The 19245-nt window shown below is 42.2% G+C and overlaps 1 protein-coding gene across 4 annotated transcripts in view; it reads right to left on the bottom strand.

The window, feature by feature from the left end:
- FYCO1 (FYVE and coiled-coil domain autophagy adaptor 1) overlaps nt 1-15359 on the bottom strand; it is a 59825-nt gene extending 44466 nt beyond the window's left edge. Inside the window, exons 1-7 of one of the 4 annotated variants that reach the window (XM_048511139.1) lie at nt 15281-15341; nt 14270-14396; nt 9177-9270; nt 6564-6729; nt 4431-4537; nt 3915-4040; nt 421-527 (exon numbers count right to left, since the gene is read on the bottom strand). In XM_048511139.1, the coding sequence (XP_048367096.1) occupies nt 421-527; nt 3915-4040; nt 4431-4537; nt 6564-6618 (395 nt within the window). In that variant the 5' untranslated portion in view covers nt 6619-6729; nt 9177-9270; nt 14270-14396; nt 15281-15341. Of the gene's footprint in view, nt 1-420; nt 528-3914; nt 4041-4430; nt 4538-6563; nt 6730-9176; nt 9271-14269; nt 14397-14891; nt 15074-15280 lie in introns of all 4 variants that reach the window. The other 3 variants (XM_048511140.1, XM_048511138.1, XM_048511141.1) reach the window with 3 other exon arrangements.
- Nucleotides 15360-19245: the final 3886 nt, after the last annotated feature.

Raw genomic sequence — 19245 nt, forward strand, 5'->3', positions numbered from 1 at the left:
TGTACCCACCTCACAAGGGATCTGTTGCGAGGAGAGGAAGGGAAAGAAGTTGGCACGCTTCGTTGAGACTTCTTAGTTGAGAAAAGTGGGATATAAATCCAAACTCTTCTTCCTCTAAAAAGCATGTGCTCAGCAAACTAGTTTAACTCTCTGCAAACTAGTTAACGTCTTTAACAGTGCTCTATCTTATTAATTAATTAATTGATTGATTGATTGATTAATTAATTAATTAAACTTGATAGACCGTGCAACCCCTGAAGGGCTCTGAGTGGTGTTCAAGGTCATTTGGCAATAAAACAACAATAGACATTTACCTTTTTGTTGTTATTTACGGTACACAGACCATAAGCTCTTCCATTCTCATAAACCATGATTTCATGGTACTGTCACAACAATACCGAATAAAATAACATTTATTACCTAGTTACTTTGGTGTTCATGAAACATTGTTGCAGAGTGTCTGCAAGCCTTTGGTGCATTAAGGAGTAACGTATAAATGCCCTTCCCTTACCAAGGGATGTTCTTAGCTGGAGAGGAAAAAAGAAAAGGATGACAAACAATGTACTTTGATAAACTATGCACATGCCAGAACCATGCTTAATGCTTGCTAAATCATCCCAGCTAGTCATCATATAGCTCTAGAAGTCAGCAGCCAACAGGTAAAGTCTCCTCTGGTTTTATATGAAAATGGATTATTGACCACATGAGTTTCTACACTGTCAGTGTCCAAGTGTCAGGCTTGCGTCATCCTGGGCCTGCCAGCTCACACGTCTACATCTCAGCCACAGATGGCCCAGCCATTATCATTGCTCAAGGCTATGGAGGCCTCCCCCCTGCTTGCATGAAACTAGTTCAATAGAGCTTAACCGCTTGCTCCTATCTGCCTTCCTGGAGGAGTGAGCGGCCTGTCCCAAACAATACTGCCATTCTCACCGTCCTTTCACATGCTGATATTACGGGAATGTGAAGGTGGGTGGATTTATGGGTTGAACTGAACTGTAAGGTATATACTAGAGGTCAGGGAGCTAAATCCCAGTTTCAGCTATCTGAGCCTGGGCTGACACAGTTCCAATTAAGCTCTTGACATCTTCCTGAGTCTTGTTGATGACTGGGGTAACAGATCCTTACACCTAGCATGCCTTGTCTTCCTGATTTGGGGGCTGGGAAAAATAAGAAGCAAGGTTATTTTATATGTGATGAATGCAGAGAGTTGGATCCAAAGGTTCCATTCTATTAACAACAGGGCTTTCTTCCAGGGCTCGAGATTGTGTTCCACCCGAGGAAGGTTCCTGGCATGGCTAGAACTTCTGGATTCAATCTATGGTTTATATTGCATAAGTACACACAAGGGCTTTGAGACCAAGATGTCAGAAAATCAAAGAAACAGAAATGAATGCTTTGAGTGCTGTGATGGTGGAAGAAGAAAGGCAAGATGCAAGGATCTGGCCAATTGCTTAATAAAAAATTTCATCAAGGGTCCTAAAGCAGATATGGTGGACCTCATGAAGGAAACGTAGAAAGATTATGAACGTTTGAAAACATCAAAAGACTTGGAAGCTTCCATCAAGTTTAGAACACCCTCACAGAGAACAGTCAAAATGTTAATTTTTCAAACAACATTTATCCCCTGCCTTTTGGCCCTTGTCAGGTCCACTAAAGCGCTGCAGTAAAGTAACTGCATTGACTGAGAAGATAATGAAGAGAAGGAAAATTTCAGGTGAGAAATCTCCTTCAAGTTTGTTAACTGGTGACAATGTTCATCCCAAATCTCATCTTCTACAAGTGATTTCTGCCTCTGAACATCTTTGAATTCAAGTGAAGCTACATTTTAGCATTTCAGAGTTAGTCAAGAATTGCCTCTAGAACAGGGGTAGGGAACCTGCGGCTCTCCAGATGTTCAGGAACTACAATTCTCCTTATCAGTTTCTACCAGCATGCGCCTAATTGGCCAAGTGCCGTGGGGATGACAGAGGCTGATAGGAATTATGGACCCTGAAACATCTGAGAGCCGCGGTTCTACCCCTGCCTCTCTGTGAAGAAGAACAGGTAACAAAATAAGAGGCAGGTCAGACATGGGTTGTCTTGACTGAAGGGGGGAAAGTGCGTCATCCCTTCCCTGTCATGACTGTCAACAAACCCATGCATTTAGGCAAACCTTTTCGACTTCTTTAGGATATATAACCTTAGTTCTGCTTGCATCTGAGCCAAGTACAACAATGAACAGTCTTGCAGGAACTATTCTATTGCTTAAAATCAAATGTGTTTTGAAGCGGGGAAAAGACTTAAGCTATTTTGTATTGGTTTTCAGGAAGTTTATTATGACTCAGTTAAGATTAAACAAAAACCTTGGCACAGAACGATGCAAGCTGAGTAAAAGTAGAATTTGCAGTGTTTATAATGAACGCATGAGGAATAAAGTACAGCAAACAATGTTCTACCTGTTTTTTGAGGGGTTTTTTGTAACTGGCAACAAACCAGCACTGGGGAGTATCCAACCCTAGGCTTAAAAGAACTTCCTCCAGCCTATGGTGCCTTACTCCCACTGAAGTGGCTCTTCCTCCAATGGAGCAGCCACTTAGGTTGGAGGAAGGCATCCAACTTTGCTCTGCAGGGTGGTATCATTAACAGTGGTTTCCTATTGGCTTCTGGGGCTGGTGCCATCAAGGTGGGAGAAATCCACACTTCGGTTCTGGCACAAAGTGGAAGAGCAAGGTGGGGAAGCAGGTGCGAGAGCCATCTCTGGGAAAACTACTGCCACATCAGCCTTCTGCTCATATCAACATTCAAGGCCAACATGCATAGGGAGGCCACTAAGTGCCAGCTCTCACATTATCTTCTGTACATTAGAGAAGGTATAATCATACCTGGGCACACACACACACGAATAAATGAAATATGTGGGCATATCAGGAATATGATCATGAATACGGCTGACAGCATTTCCTATATTTGGTGCATATTCCACCTAAGACCATCATGGGAATAGCTGACTGATTGCTGGTTCATGTTACATTTCTTTGCATGAATATATACCAAGGCACTGTCAGGACAGCTCATGTGAAGAAAAAAATATATGTACTCTGAAGGAAAAAATAGAAAAACAGCAGGCTGGATTTTGTGGTAAATTTTCACTAATGGATTGGAGGGGAGAGGTGATTTTTGCCAATCCTCCCCTCTGTTTACAGACCAATCATTCATACCTCATGCGTTATTGGGGTCCCCTTTCCCCCCAGAACAGGAATAATTTTGGGCTGCAACAGGAAGATAACAAAATCCTGTTCCATTGACTGAAAGGCAGAAATTTCCCACGGGATTGACTTAGAGTGGGCTGAATCCAAAGCACCAGAGAGGTACACAATTGGAACAGACTTCCTCACTCCCACTTTCCGCAAGAGCTGGGGAACAGAGTGGTGTGTGGTGTAGGAGCCAAGGTGGGGAGGAGGGCATCAGATGAAACCTCGCACAAGCAGCAGTGGCCCCTGCATAAGTGAAAGCAGACCGGGGATTCCCAATTCAGAATTCTCATGAATGCAAAGAGAAATGCTTCGAGCATGACTGTTCATTTTGCTGGACTAAACTACTATAAACAAATACATGACACACATTAACATAGGTATTTGTCTTTTCTCTTCACAAAAGCTGCTGTTCCAAATGCTTGGATTAAGAGGACTGATCAGTGCTGTGGTAAACCCTCTACATACTTGGGAGTACTAGACATACTCCAGATGTACTGAGATCTCCTGTACAAAAAGGAGAGGCTGCTAGAATTAGTGAAGGGATTCATGTAACATAGCCTGGGGGACACACCCATCCTGTACTTGAATTCTGCACCACTTGGATTTCTGCACCACTATTATTCTGGGATACCAGAATGAGAGACTAACCACAATAGCCAATGGATCTGTATCACTTACTTCTGAAATAGACTTGACAAAGCGTATTCCATCATTTGTTCCTTTAACCTTTGCCAGGCAGTCACAGAAATAATCCCAATAGTCTTTCCTGTTTCCCAGTAAGGTAGACTTTTCCTTTTGGTCAAACTTTGCAGCAGAAAAGGGAAAAGCATAACTTTTGGTGAGTAATTCATCAAACAGAGTTCTTTCTCTGCATAAACATTACAAGATAAAAGAGTGACGGGATGTGAGCTAACAGTTTCAATTCTTCCCTTATAAAAGAGTATTTACAGCTCATATCAGTACTTAAGTCTCTGAGCTGAAGTGGCTTCCAGAATCAAGTTATGCAAGGTATTCATGTTAATAAAAAATTCTCCTTGGCCAAAACACCATTTAAATACATTGATATGTGTGGGTTTCCTTGAATAGTCCCCTGAAAATTATTTGTTAGCACAGATTCCATCAGAATTGACCTTAGCTACTCCCAACTTTGCTTAAGAAACAAAGTCTACTTCTATAAATGGGAACATTGCTTACCTGCAAAAGATACTCAAGCTTATAGGAAAACTTGTGCAAGCTGACGCAGTCATCTGTGATTGGTTCTCCCGTTCCTGAAAATTCTTTGCTCAGTTCCGTCACAGCATCTTTGGATGACATTACAAATCACATTGCACAGGGTGGAAACAGGAGCAATATGAATAACTGATGTGTTAGTAAACCCAAGGATATGATCCTTTTGTTTTGTTTTTAAAGAACTGTTGTACAGCATTCACATATAACTTCTTAGGCCAGGGCTGTTATGTAGGATTCCACATGAGTCAGAAGAAATGAAAGGACATGTTACTGGATGTAAAATCTCATAAGCCAGGTATGGTGGAATAAGAATTTCAGTAGCTGCGGAAGTGGATTCTGACCTCTGTGCATCCCAACGACTGGCAAAATCAGGATGAAACTTGCAAAAGAGTAAAACTGTGCATAATAACTCATACAAAGCAAACATCTACATCGCTGGGTGAAAATGACAAAGGCTGAGGATTCAGCATCTTGTAGAATTGTATTTTATTTTTGTTTTAGTATGGGATATACAGCCCTGCTCTGAAATAAAATACAGCAGCGAAACAAAAGTCTTGGAATAATGTACAGGGAAGAAATGCATACATTATTAGTCACAATAGAACATGGATTTCTGGCTTCAGAGTTCACTCTGCTCCCAGAAGTTGATCACTTGTGTGAACAAATAGGTACCTAAGATGCCACATACCGGTAAATCAATTCCTGGTCTCTAGTAGCAGACCAACAGATCCATACGATGAAATTATGTATCTGTCTATAAAGTTCATGCTGTATCTCCTAGAACTATAGAGGAACTCCTTTTCTGTAAATGATTAATTTTTTCTGGAGTGAATCCAACTTAAAATACATCGAGAAACCTTCATATCTCATCAGACTATTTATCAGGAGTGTTAACACCTGGGTGAACTGATTTTAAATCCACACAACTTAAATCAGTGATTTAAATCACCAAGAAAAAAAGGCTGCTAAGTTACAGATTAAAATGTAAATTTTTCTCTATCCTGTCTAGCATAGAATAGGGATGATGGAAATGCCCAAGCCAGTGTTTCTTTCCGAAGGTCCAGGGCCACTGAAATAAAAGGAAGGGCATTCTAGAAGACCTCAACACTCATGTGTTACAGGGAACACACATATAGCCTGCCTGTATGTGTGGACATCTGTTTTTAAGAAACTGAAACCAGGTGTCAATATCTAGATATATTTGGGATTTAAGTCACATGTTCAACTGTACATGCATTTAATGTAACATGAGAATTACTCAATACACATGTAAAGAAAAATCAAAACTGCCCTGTACATGGATTGTAAATGCTTTCACTGTAACTCCTGAAAAGGGCTATGACTAGGCCAGGTGACCTGGACAAAGTGTCAACTGTAAGATCAGTGGCCTTTTTATTGAGAGGAAGGAAAGGGGTAATGTAACGTCACTATCTCTCTCTACAACGTACCTCTGAGTCTCAAGGCTAGCATGGTAAGGATAAACTGGAGGGGAGGGATGGGATCTGAGTTCACTGATGTGTGTGTGTGTGTGTGTGTGTGTGTGTGTGTGTGTGTGTGTACACATACATATACACACATGCATATATACATAAATTGTATGAGTAACAGAGTAAAATGTATTTTACACACACAGATCACCTATTATAATCCTATTCATGCACTGCAAATCATGAGATTTGTCTGCATAATGACATTTGGGGTGGCATAAGCGCCCCCAAAGGAATCTTTGCCTGGTAATTCATAATGGTTCTCAGCAACCTCAAGAGAGACACCAATTACTCTGCTGCTGAAAATGGAAGGTAACCACTCAACATACAGATTTTCTCCACATTCTTTTTTAAAAATAGGCATTTGTAGGTAGGCTGGAGAAAACAGCTAATCTGTGAATCAGATCCCTGTGCCACGAGCCACATTTTAGCAATCCAGCCACTGGTTGGGTTGTAATAGCCAGCAAATGGAACTATTTAAAGTGATTGCCCATTGGTGGAAATAATATGCAAATAAGCCTTGGTTGGTTACTTTCAGTTACTCTTTTTTAAAACAAGACACAGCAATGCCACGGAGAATGAGTAAATTGACACGCCAACAACGTTTTACCCTGCAAATCTCGGATAATCCTCTGCAGCTGACTTTCTCCACTACTTGCTGCCATAATTGGACTCAAAGGTGTTGTGGGGCTGCAACGTCCACTTTTTCAACCAGCTACGTAAAGAAGACAGAACTTGTGTTCCTGATGAGCATTAGGTTAGTGTCTTTGCAGCATCTGTGAATCCAAAGAAAAGAAAACTTAAGTTCACTGCATCTGCAGCAAGTGGGTAGTGCTGTGGTGTTCTGGATTTTTAAATCCCAACAAAAAACATCTGATTTTTAGTAACCCAGCTTCATCTTTGCTTTGATCAACAGGATGCTTTGATCAACAGGATGGATCCAAATGATATCTTAAAGCTACATATTTGTATTAATTGACAAAAATGAGTCCCTAATTTAAGTGCAGCTTCCCTGGCTTTTATATTATTACTCTGGTGTTATTTTTATTTTGGGCTTCCTTGTTCAGACATGACCATCTGGTCATCCATTCATTTGCCGCCTCTCCAAAGAAGAAGAAAAAGTGGACCATTGTTAATTTGTTAATGTGCATGGGAAGAGGCTGAAACATTAGCCCAAGACCGGAAATGCTGGAGAACACTTGTTGCCCGATATGCTACTTAACATAATGGATTTGATGTTGTTGATGATGCTGATGAATAATTTGATAATTTACACAAGTAGATTTTTAACGGATTGTTGATAAGAACTGAAATTTAGCATTTAAAATGACCCAAACAAAAACCTAAAGCAGTTTTGACAGCAGTCTTAAGTACCCTAACTAGGGAATGAGTCTTGTTGAATTCCATGGGACTCACTGCTGATATGTGCTGAGTTAGGATGGTGTCCGTTAAACACTTGTGCACAGCAGATGTAACAGCAGTCCATGAATGATGGATCATTGGCAGCAAAATGCTTACAGGGTGAAGCAGTGCCCTGAAAGGCATTTGCTTTCATGATCCACCCATCCTCCCAAGCCACTCAATAGCAAAAAGGTTAGGATTAAAATATGTTTCCAAACAACTAGGGACAACACAGCATCACAGCGATTCTTACTTTGTTAATGTCTGCAAAATTATTGTCTTCCTTCACTTCCCACTTGCTTCATTTCAAGACCCACCTCAACAACCACACCAAAGCTAAAGTTCACAGAGAAACTATTCATAGCCAGCTCACTTTTACAGTCCAAATTAAGAGCATGATCTTAGCCTCTGCTATGTCACACGGACAGGAATGGATTGCACGTAAGACTGACTGCGCTGGCATACAGCAATCGGACCATGCATTGCAGTCATGCCAGAGCAAGACATTTACACCACACAGCTAAGCCAGCCCAGCTGTGCGGGAAAGCCAAAAATGGGCAAAGTGCCACAATAGGGAGGAGGGGGAGAAGAGGCAGGCTTGAGGAAGCTTTTACTGGCAAAGTGGCTGCCAGGGATATTTCATCCATTTATTCTTATTTACTTTAAACATTTTTATGCTGCCTTTCCCTCCAGCTTAGGTCATGGACAACTGAAAACATTAAAACAAACTTTAAAAATGCAGACTGCAAAAACAGTTACAAGCAACAAGTAAATAAATCACAGGCACAATTAAAATGCATACACTGGAAGGAGGCTGAGTGAAGAAATGCCAGACAAAACAGATTAGTCTCTATCCACTGGCGGAAGGAGGGGGTCAGACGGATCTCCCTGGGGAGAGAATTCCATAATGTTGGTGCCACAACCGAAAAGGCCCTTTCTCACGTTGTCATCCATCTAGCCTCAGATGGTGAGGGCACCAAAACAATGGGCCCCAAGCTGACCACAGTGGTTGGCAGGGCTGTCAGCTCTTCACTGAGAAATTCCTGGAGATTTTTGGAACAGAGCCTGGGGAAGGTGGGGTTTGGAGAGGGAAGGGTCCTCAGCAGAGTATAATACTACAGAAACCACTTTCCAAAGCAGTTATTTTCACCAGGAGAACTGATCTCTGTCAAGTGGAGACCACTTGTAATTCTGGGAGATCTCCAGCCATCATCTGGAGATTGGAAACTCCAGTGGGTGGCTAGGTTCATACGGGAGTAGGTGGTCCTTAAAGGAAGGGGAAAGATCTCACGACTGTGTTCTATCACTCATCTATGGTCCCCATGCCCTCCTTCCTTAAAACTTTTCACTGACAATTATTGCCTACTGAATACCAAGTATAACACTGGAATGTTTTGATCAGTATGGGACACATCAGCTGTGACTGGATTCAGGGTTAAACAGAGGGAGTGGTGGCACAGGTCACAAGCAGAATTTGTATTCCGGTTTTCCTAGTGCAAACATTCCTGTTTTCCTAGTGTATTCCTATCTCATTAGGGAGGATGCTAAATATGATGCTACCTGTGTAGTTCTTTTTCCAGTATCCACTTTGCTACCTTTCTGTCCCTAGGACTTTCTTCAATCAGTTTAGCCCCTGTAAGCACTGTCTTTATCTCCTAATTTATCTAGAGCTCTCAAGGCATCCCAGCCCACATGATTCACACAGAACACTTGGTAGGTGGAACACATGAAACTGCCTATAAGGCCAAACCAGTGGTCTATGCAGTCAAGCACTGCCTGCAGCTTCCCAGGGTCCCAGGCAGAGGTCTTCCACGTTATTTACCATCTCTTCCTTTTCTGAACTGGAGATGATGAGGGTTGGGAGGGACCATCCGCATACAAGGCAGAAGCTCTAGGGCTGAGCCACAGACAACCTCCTGTAGATGGAAGAAATGGCACCATCTGACGAAAGCAAGCTTTCAACTTCTGTCCCTGCTATAATGCTCCAGACAGACAACACCAAGAGTGGCTGGAACACAGAGTTGAAGGTCTACTTTCCTTTCCCTGAAACCCTGCTGGCCACTATGTGGGAGAGGAAGGGAGAAAGTGGATCCCAGCTGTGCAAGAGTACCATTGCAAGAGCACCATGGTCACTGGGGCTTCCCTGCCCTTGTGAAATTGTTAGGGCTATACAGTTGTGGACTGTCTTTTTTATTCTGAGTGGGAAGGGGCCATGGTAGAACATTGGCTTGACATGCAGAAGGTCACATCTTCAATACCAGTTCTAGTAGATGATGGGAAAGACCGCTGATTGAGACTGGAGAGCAATGGCCAGGCTGAGGAGACAGCACTGACCTGGATAGACCAATGGTTGGATTCAGTAAAAGACAGATTCATCTGCTGATGTGTGAGTTTACTGTATTTATTTCGATTACAGTCAGAGACCAGCATATACAAATAAGCACACTGTTTGATATGCTGCATACAGCATATATGTGAGTTTAGTGTACTTCGAAAGGAATTACTGGGTTGTAGAGCGGCTGCTGACTGAAGAGAAGATCCGGGCTAGCTTGTATGTGTGTAAAGTGCCATCAACTCACTACAGGTGATTCAATCTACCTCTAATCATTCCTCCAGAAAGTCAGTTACATTAAGCACCCAATCACTTTCCCTCTATTTTTCCACCTCAGAAATTGCTCTAATTGATCTTAACTTTTTTCTGCAGATCAAAATCTGTCCTACTTATACTAACACAGGTTTACCACAAAATTTCAGTTCTACCATAACTCCTCTCCATTTTTGTGAGGGAAGGATTAACACAGCAACCGCAACCAGTATAACTTCCTTTGCACCATTTTAACAATGTTTGTTCTAAACTAATTCACAAGTTGATGCTGCCATTTTTGCAGAACATCTTCACATTGCACATAAAAGCCACTTGAAGAGCTTCACAGATCTGCTTGTAGATTGGGAGAAAGCACTGAGAAAGCATAAGCGAAAAGGATGCCCAGCTCATTTGGTGGATGGTGTAGCAGTTACATCCAATTTACTAAAATGTCCTGCGTGAGGGGAGTGCCAATCAATGGCTGGCCACTTCTCTGCTCCACTTGCATTTGCAAAAACGGGGAATATGTTGTAGGTTGAAGGAGGGATGGGTGGTGAGGAGTCAGATGGGAAAAACCACGCAGACCTGCTTCTCATTTGATAAAATTTGCTGGCCACAGCTAATTTATTAAATTTCATGTGAAGGAGCAGAGGTGCAGCATGGGGGCAGATCCTGGCAAGGGGCAACCCACCTGTTGCCTGATGAACCCCCTCCCCAGGCTGCCTGTTGGGAGAGAAAACCCATGGAGGGGTAAGGAAAATGCGAACCATGTGGGCACCAGTCTTTCCTTGGTCGTCTTGCCACCTGGAAGTATGGCCAGTCAGCTGTCCTCACTTGGTCATGTGGCTGACTACACACCTAAGGCTCCTTATTGGGGCTCCCACTTATGGGGAGGCAGGCACGCAGGCACAGCTGAGCCCAAAAGGATCTGTTCTGATGTCCAAAAGGATCTGTTCTGATGCCCAACCTTTTATGCCAAGTTGAGGCAGAAAAGCAACATCACAAACTCACCAAGCCATGACCGAAAAACATTATATGCAACATAATCCATCAACATGACAAGGCAAAAGTGACAAACAACGTAATCCAGTAAACATAACATAAAGGAATACCACTGCAACAAAAGGGAGGGTGGGTAGGCAAGCCACCATCGTCCTGAGGGAGTGAGGTCGAGATCTCTCATGGGCCCACTTTTAAAGCCCCACCAGCTCCACAGCCTACCCCCCCCTCCCAATTCATAACCAGCCTGACATGGCAGGCTGTGCAAGCACTTGCTGCCCTTCCTTTTCCTTCCCTGAGGGGATGATGTAGCAGCTGGCTGCATTTGCTCTCTTCTACTTACCTTCCCAGCCTCCCCAACTGAAAAAGGGTGGCATAGATATTTCCCAACCACATTTTAAGGGGGTTCTATAGTCCTCAAAGTCCTATGCAGTCTGGCCCTTGAGCAAACACCTTATTTGATATAAGCCCCACTCCAGACATTCAGAGAGACAGCTAGCATGGTATAATGGCTAAATGTGTTAGACTAGATCTATGAGAACCAGGTTCAATTCTTCACTCTGCCATGGAAGCTTGCTGGGTGACTCTTGGCCGGTTGCCCACTCTTAGCCTAACCTACCTCACATGGTTCTTGCAAGGATAAAGTAAAGAAGCTGAGAATGTGAGTCCCTGCTGGGGACAAAAGTATAAACAAAGTCAATAAATAAATATATGTTCCTTGGGCCCTGTTCCACAGCCTGCTAAATTTAGGAGTTCAGATTGTTATTGACCCAAACCTTTTCAAGGGTGGCCCCAAACTATGGAATTCAGATTCCATAGAGTTATATATAGAGTTTAGATTGCTATTTAACATAAGAACAAGCCTGCCTGATCAGACCAGAGTCCATCTAGTCCAGCAATCTGCTACTCACAGTGGCCCACCAGGTGCCTTTGGGAGCTCACATGCAGGATGTGAAAGCAATGGCCTTCTCCTGCTGCTTCTTCCAAGCACCTAATCTGCTAAGGCATTTGCAATCTCAGATCAAGGAGGATCAAGATTGGTAGCCATAGATCGACTTCTCCACCATAAATCTGTCCAAGCCCCTTTTAAAGCTATCCAGGTTAGTGGCCATCACCACCTCCTGTGGCAGCATATTCCAAACACCAATCACGCGTTGCGTGAAGAAATGTTTCCTTTTATTAGTCCTAATTCTTCCCCCCAGCATTTTCAATGTATGCCCCCTGGTTCTAGTATTGTGAGAAAGAGAGAAAAAATTTATCTCTGTCAACATTTACTACCCCATGTATAATTTTATAGACTTCAATCGTATCCCCCCTCAGACATCTCCTCTCCAAACTAAAGTGTCCCAAACGTTGCAGCTTCTCCTCATAAGGAAGGTGCTCCAATCCCTCAATCATCCTTGTTGCCCTTCTCTGCACTTTTTCTATCTCTTCGATATCCTTTTTGAGATACTTCCAGGTCACTCATGAATAGGTTAAAGAGCACTGGTCCCAAAACGGATCCTTGGGGGCCACCACTCCCTATATCTCTCCATTGTGAGAACTTCCCATTTACACACACCCTTTTGTTCCTGATTCTCAACCAGTTTTTAATCCATAGGAGTACTTCCCCTCTTATTCCTTGATTGCTGAGTTTTCTCAATAGTCTCTGGTGAGGAATATTGACACAGGTCTTTTCAAAGGTGGCCCCTGAACTATGGAATTCTCTCCAATTTGTAGTGAAACTGATAAACTTCCCTTCGGATGTGCCTTTTTGTTTGATCTTACCTGACAATTTTAGTGTTTCAGTGCACTGCCCCTTTAAAATTTGCTTTGCTATATAATTGATCATCCCAGTTTTAAATTAATCTCTGTATCAACCTGTTTCCTTATTACTGAGCTTTCTACAGGCTTTACTTGCTCCTGATTTTCTGACAGATATAAATATAGAAAGGAAATATCCCTTGATGTAGCTAAATATTTTTGGGAACTGGAGGTAATTGATATGATACATCACTACAAAACATTTTTGAATAGACCATAGGCCATCATTCCAATTACAGAACAAATGCAAAACAGAAGCTACAAAAATTAAACAGTGATGTAATCATACCAAACAGTATTATAAAAAGCTCCTGATGTCTGTTTGGATTGGAATTTTTCATTTAAAAAAGGAGCAGCAGTGGCGTAGTGGCTAAGAGCAGGTGCACTCTGATCTGGAGGAACCGGGTTTGATTCCCAGCTCTGTCGCTTGAGTTGTGGAGGCTTATCTGGGGAATTCAGATTAGCCTGTGCACTCCCACACATGCCAGCTGGGTGACCTTGGGCTAGTCACAGCTTTCCGGAGCTCTCTCAGCCCCACCTACCTCACAGGGTGTTTGTTGTGAGGGGGGAAGGGCAAGGAGGTTGTAAGCCCCTTTGAGTCTCCCATAGGACAGAAAGGGGGGATATAAATCCAAACTCTTCTTCTTCTACTTCTTAATTGTTTTGACACAGCATTGAAATGAACTTTTGTATTGTTACACTATGACTGAACAACAGTTGTTATACACTTAGCTATATACAGGAAATAAACAGTGCACACCAATAAATAACGAATCATTCCTCTATCATCACGAGTCTGGAATTCTTAATTTTTCATTTGTGACAGCAAAGTGAATTTGAGAATCTGAAATGGAAGAGCCGAGTCAGAAGTCTATATTAAGAAGGAGGTAGACTTGGGCCTCAGATATTGTTCAGACTGTGGGGCATCAACTGATTTCCACAGTCTTTTTCTATTTACACCAAATGTAGCCACACAAGAGGTAGGAGGGGGGAATCAGCAGGGATTTGCAGAAAAAAGGCAAAACAAAATAGGCCTCTAATGGCATTTCACCCTAACAAAATGTGTTCCAGGATAAGCCTTTATATTCCCTTCAACAGTGTAACCCCTTGTGCATCTGAAACTTGAAACTTATGCTCAGATAAATTTTATGAGTCCGTAAGGTGCCATAGGATGCCCATTTTATTTCACTGCTACCGACTAACTCGGCAAGCCAGCTGATAAAAAATAAAACTCAACCTACACGTAAACTGGTCATAAAAGTCCACCAAAATTATTGTTTTTGCACTTGCATATCAGACATGAATCATAAGAACAAAACTGATGGGAGTGGCAGAGACACATTCCTTCATATGGTAATTTCACTGGGGGCAGGGACTTGCCCCACATTTCTGCCTGCAGGAAACTAGGCTTGTGGGATTAGGAAACTGATGACTGTTTACATGTCAGCATTGAAATGTCTGTGGCAGAAGAACTGTTTTAGGTTCAATGATACTTCCGACAAAATGATTGCGAAAGGCGACTTTGTTACCTCCAAAGCAGTGTTCTCAATGCATATGACATCTAGATTTGGCTTGTCACTCTGGGTGCACCTGACAGGCTTGTATGCTGGTCGGCGGCGTGAACAGAGGGGAGCAGCTAGGGCAACAGTTGTTCCGCTGCAGTAAGATGATATGCGGCACAAGAAAGCCAAGGAGATAAGTCAGTGAGCGCTGGGAGAGAGATGGTCCAAGGCATTTAACAGCAGTTCAACAAATATTTACTTGTGAGGAAGACTCATTGACCACAGCAGGGCTTACTTTTGAGGAAGCATGCCTAGGCTTGGGCTGCTAGCCAAAATAAGAGAGAAAACAGCTGTTCTTGCAAAGTGCACGGAGGGGTGAGGGAGAACTTCTATGGAACTGAAAAAGTCCCTCTAAAGAACAGGGAGCACCCATTTATATCAGGATGGACAGACAGACAGACAGACGATAGATAGATGGATGGATGGATTGATTGATTAGGGGGGTTACCTATCCTATCTCACTCCCTCTTGTTTTGTTTTGTATAATATAAAAAGTTGGAGCAGTGAGCGGTTTTCTCAGCCCTCATTATGCAACACTTCGGGTCGCTTTTCATGGGGGTAGAATAAAAAGCAAAAGATTGTGACCCACTTGGACAGGTCTTTGTGCAGCCCAACGCAGCCTCGGGCTTCTCTCCCCCAACGTGCAACGATACGCAAGAGAAACGGTTAAGAATGTATTATGCTAAGCATTCTGTTTTTCTGAAGTGGGGTCATTTGGACAGCCTGGCTGTGGATCTCTCGGAAACAGGAACAAAAACATGCAACGGTTCGCTGGAAAAGAGATGCAACAAGTGCAGAAAAGTTACTTTTTTCTTTCTCGGGAACTCTTTTTCTACAGCTCGGTCGGCCGCAAAACTCATCCGCCCTCAGCAGCCGCTTTCCAGAGAGGCCGCCGCGTTGCTTTGGAAACCTGCCGGGACCAGAAGAGGCGGCGGAGAAACCCAGCAATATCCCACCGAAATAATAAAAGTACATTACCTTAAACGTCAGGCAGCCATTACATAGGGAAATGCTCCGGGTAGCTTACTACAACTCCCATGATTCCCGGAGGCCTGCATCTCCCATGATTCAGTGCGGCTATGCTCTGCTTTAAGGAAGACACGATCAATTCCGGAAGGTTGTTCACACGCAATACAGATTGCCAAATGAACGCGTTTTTGCAACCGTGAAAAGAGGGGCTTCACCAAAACTCTCGTCCAGGGGCGCCTGAAAAGTCTCCAGTTCTGATTTATTGCTACAGATTAACAAGGCTTCCCACTGGAAATTTAAACGGTTGCTTAAACAAGGCTTTTTTCCCCTCTGCAACCGACAGTAAGATGTACTGATAGTTGAAGGCAGGAGGAAAGGAGAAAGAAGGGTCGCTGGCCAAGGTGCTGTCTCCTTCCTCACCACAGTTCTACAGGACGAATCATGAAAAATTGCCACTAACAGTGCACTCCTGAAGAGAACCGCACCCTTGTAAATCCACTAAAATGGATGTAACTTTATTTAGGATGGCACTGCAAAATTGTACACTTCCAAAAACTGCAGCTGTGTGGTATCTTTTGTTTTATTTATTTATTTGTTTTATTTATGTTGCAGAACCATGAGCAAGCTTTGGAGTGAAGGCTGAAGTCTTCATCAGGTTGGATAGCTAAAACGAAAAAGAGTGGTGGAGAGAGAGATGACAGAAACAAAAACAACCAGAAACGTAATACATTTTTATGAGCAACAGTCAAATTGTCAAGAAGCTTTGAGAAAGCTTTCCTGTTCCTCAGAATTCTTCAGTAGGCTACATGTGCACTACAATAACCTGCGGGCGGGGGTGGATGGAGATGTTTCAGGGCATAGCAGAGAAGCCCCAAGCCTTTACAGTTCTTGAAATGGAGGGCTGTAAGTTATCTAGGAAGTGTAAAAGTTTCTGTAGCTTTCAGATATTGGGGACAGGAGTTGCTGTCCTAAGTACATTTATTCAGAAATATGTTCAGTTGAAGTCAGTGGAAGATATTTAAGCATTCGCATAAAATACAGTCTATTGATCAAGGTGACTTAAATTTTTCTTATTAAGAAAAGAGAAGAATTATAGAGGAATCAACCACTGGAAGAACTCTCCAGGAGACAGCATGAATACTGTGAATGAAAATAAGCCCTAGCTACCCCTCAGGATGAGCTCTGGAATGTGTGCAAATGTAAATAAAGGCATTCTTGTTCATAAGCATGTTTCTACTTGTATGGGAGAAAATCAAGGATCATTAACTGATGTCTCTGTGGTTTCCCTGGTCATGCTTTACCCACAGAACCATGGGGTTTAGAAACCACATTGGGTGTAAAGCATATGGGATGATTTAATTATCAATCTAATCATGCATAATTATATTGGATATAAATCATAAATTTTTATGCTCTACCCACTGCCTGTTCATGGCTCCCAGTTATGTGTGAGCCAGTTGAATGCATGCCAGATCATCAAAGTTACTTTAACAAAGATCCACGAGGTTTATATCCAATCTGCAGTGTACATGTAGCGCTCATGAAGACTGTTTGGCAACTTCAGCTGATGCAAATTTGGCATCATATCTCAGTTTATTTTCAAGCAAATTCAAATATGTTTTACCCATGAAGCCCTACACTATCTGGGACCAGAGAGCTGAAGGATACGGAAGACACACAAGATTTACAAATATATTATTTTAGCTATATAATTTGATGTGGCCTATATTGTCTCATAAACGATGTAAGGAAATTAATTCTGTGGGCTTTTGGGACACTATCATTTGATTTGAAAGCAAGACCATGTGACAACTGTCATAAATTAAATTTTCTCGGTAATTTTTTGTTGCTGCTTTCAGTACCATGAGAGGGAAGTGAGGTTTGGCTTCAGGAGCTGAAAGGGAAGTATGGTTTGGCTCAGCAGCCTTGATAGCTTGGCAATAAACACCAGTCTAACTTGGGTTGGAAAAAGCAGAGAAAAAGGAGCGGGATGACACACTAAGCATCATCAAGCTCAGGATAGGAATGGAATAGAAGGAAAACGGCTGTCTTCCTCTATCCTTTGAGACCCGCACAGTTTCCCTATGATGACTTAGTTTCCCAGCCATTTCTAAAAGATGACAGGCAATCTAGCCTTCAGTTGTTATTTTACTTCTTAATAATTAACATCATCAGAAAAACAAAACAAAGTAACTGGAATCACAATAAACACAATTAACCCCAAACCCCAAATTGCAGTTATTCCCAATGACCACTGGTGAAGGTTAGACTTCAGCTTTCAGTTACAATGTCTTTCAGTCACAGTTCATCAGTCTCTCTCTACTTTGTCAGCTTTTCTTTCTTTTGCTTAAAATCTGTGTTTATTTGCTCTCTCCTTTTGTTGTCCTAGCTTCCAGACTGATGCACATTACAAAATCCTTGGGTATTATCCAGATCCTTCAAGAGGCCTTTGGTCATATGTGTCTGTAATTTGTGCTCACAGAGTAATCATAAACAAAGTTACATCCTTTCAAGCCCATTGATTTCAGAAGGGTGTAACTCACTTTAGATTGGTACTATTAGCCCATCAATTATTAGGCCTGCCTTTTTCAGGAGTGTCAGGAACAAAAACTATGTCCGTATAATGGACAGTCAGGCCCTGAACAATCCTCATAACATCCCTCTACAATAGCTTGTGGTTTTCTCTCCCTATCGAAATCAAAACAACATGCTGTATATAAATCTGCAAGGCATATATTGTATTGTGCAATTCATGTATAATAAAATTAAATAAACAACTACATATTATATCAACACTATCGTGTAACATGCATGAAAGAATATATGTACAATTATCTACGTGACTATATATATGAAAAACAATAATTAAAGTAATGGGAGAGACAACTCAACAAGGTCATTGTGTAACCAATGTTCATCGTCTAAAGAACGGGCAAAATCCTCATCAATATTTTTCAATGTGGTAAAGATTCTTGGGTTGTATATAGAAAAAGTCCATAGCTTGATGTCCACATATATTCAAGCTAGGCTACTAGAAAGAGGACAATGCAGTCCATAGACGTCATGCCGTACTCACAGTTACAAATCATTAGTGAATGCTAGGCATCCTGTCGCAGACGTGCTCAGGTGTATCCAATTAGTAGAAGGCAAACGATCAGAGGCTGCCAGGAACGGCAAAAAGCAGCCAGAGTGGCGAGCGGCAGAATGTGTTGCGCGCTAGACTGCATTTTCAATATAATTTCTTCAGCGCATTTGCTTGCCCATTTTTAATATGTATATAATACTGAACATGCCTTTTCCTTAAGTCAACATGGGAAGCCTATAAAATACAATACATTCATGAGTAGATCAATAAATAAATAAATTTCTAATCAGACATCTCGTGGTCATCCCAACATATGGTAATTGACAGGCGCACACAAACACATTGACTTGAGTTACAGTTTGAGAAATGTTCAATTCTCCACAAACGATTTCTGTGAAGAGGGTCTCTTATTTCTTTGGTATTATATGATAAGCTACATAAGTTACATTTACCACATTTGTAGTGTCCAATAAGGTTAGGTATTTTCTTTTCTTCTTGTCTTATATCTGATCCCTCCGGGGGTTGGGCGGTATAAAAATCCCATAAATAAATAAAAATAAAATAAAATAAAGTTGTTTTCTATTACCAGCACGTCTATGGGCGATGTGTGGAGGTATAGTGCAACCTGAAATCTGTGAAATGATATGCCAATGTTTATTTATCATAGACTTAAGAGCAACTCATCACTGTTTGTGCCACTGAGTTGGCAACTCAAACCAGGGGGTAGCCACATAGAGACACTGGCAATGTGGACTTCTGGGCAACCTTTCTCACTGGAGACCCCTTGATGTGACAGGGAGAGGGACTGTGAGGATGGCCCCGGCCCAGCGGAAGATCCTCTCGTCTGGCAGTTGCAAAATAGCAAGGGCTGTAAGAACCTGTTTGTGCC

This window comes from Sphaerodactylus townsendi, linkage group LG11 (genome assembly GCF_021028975.2).
Source record: "Sphaerodactylus townsendi isolate TG3544 linkage group LG11, MPM_Stown_v2.3, whole genome shotgun sequence".
Lineage (NCBI taxonomy): Eukaryota > Metazoa > Chordata > Lepidosauria > Squamata > Sphaerodactylidae > Sphaerodactylus > Sphaerodactylus townsendi.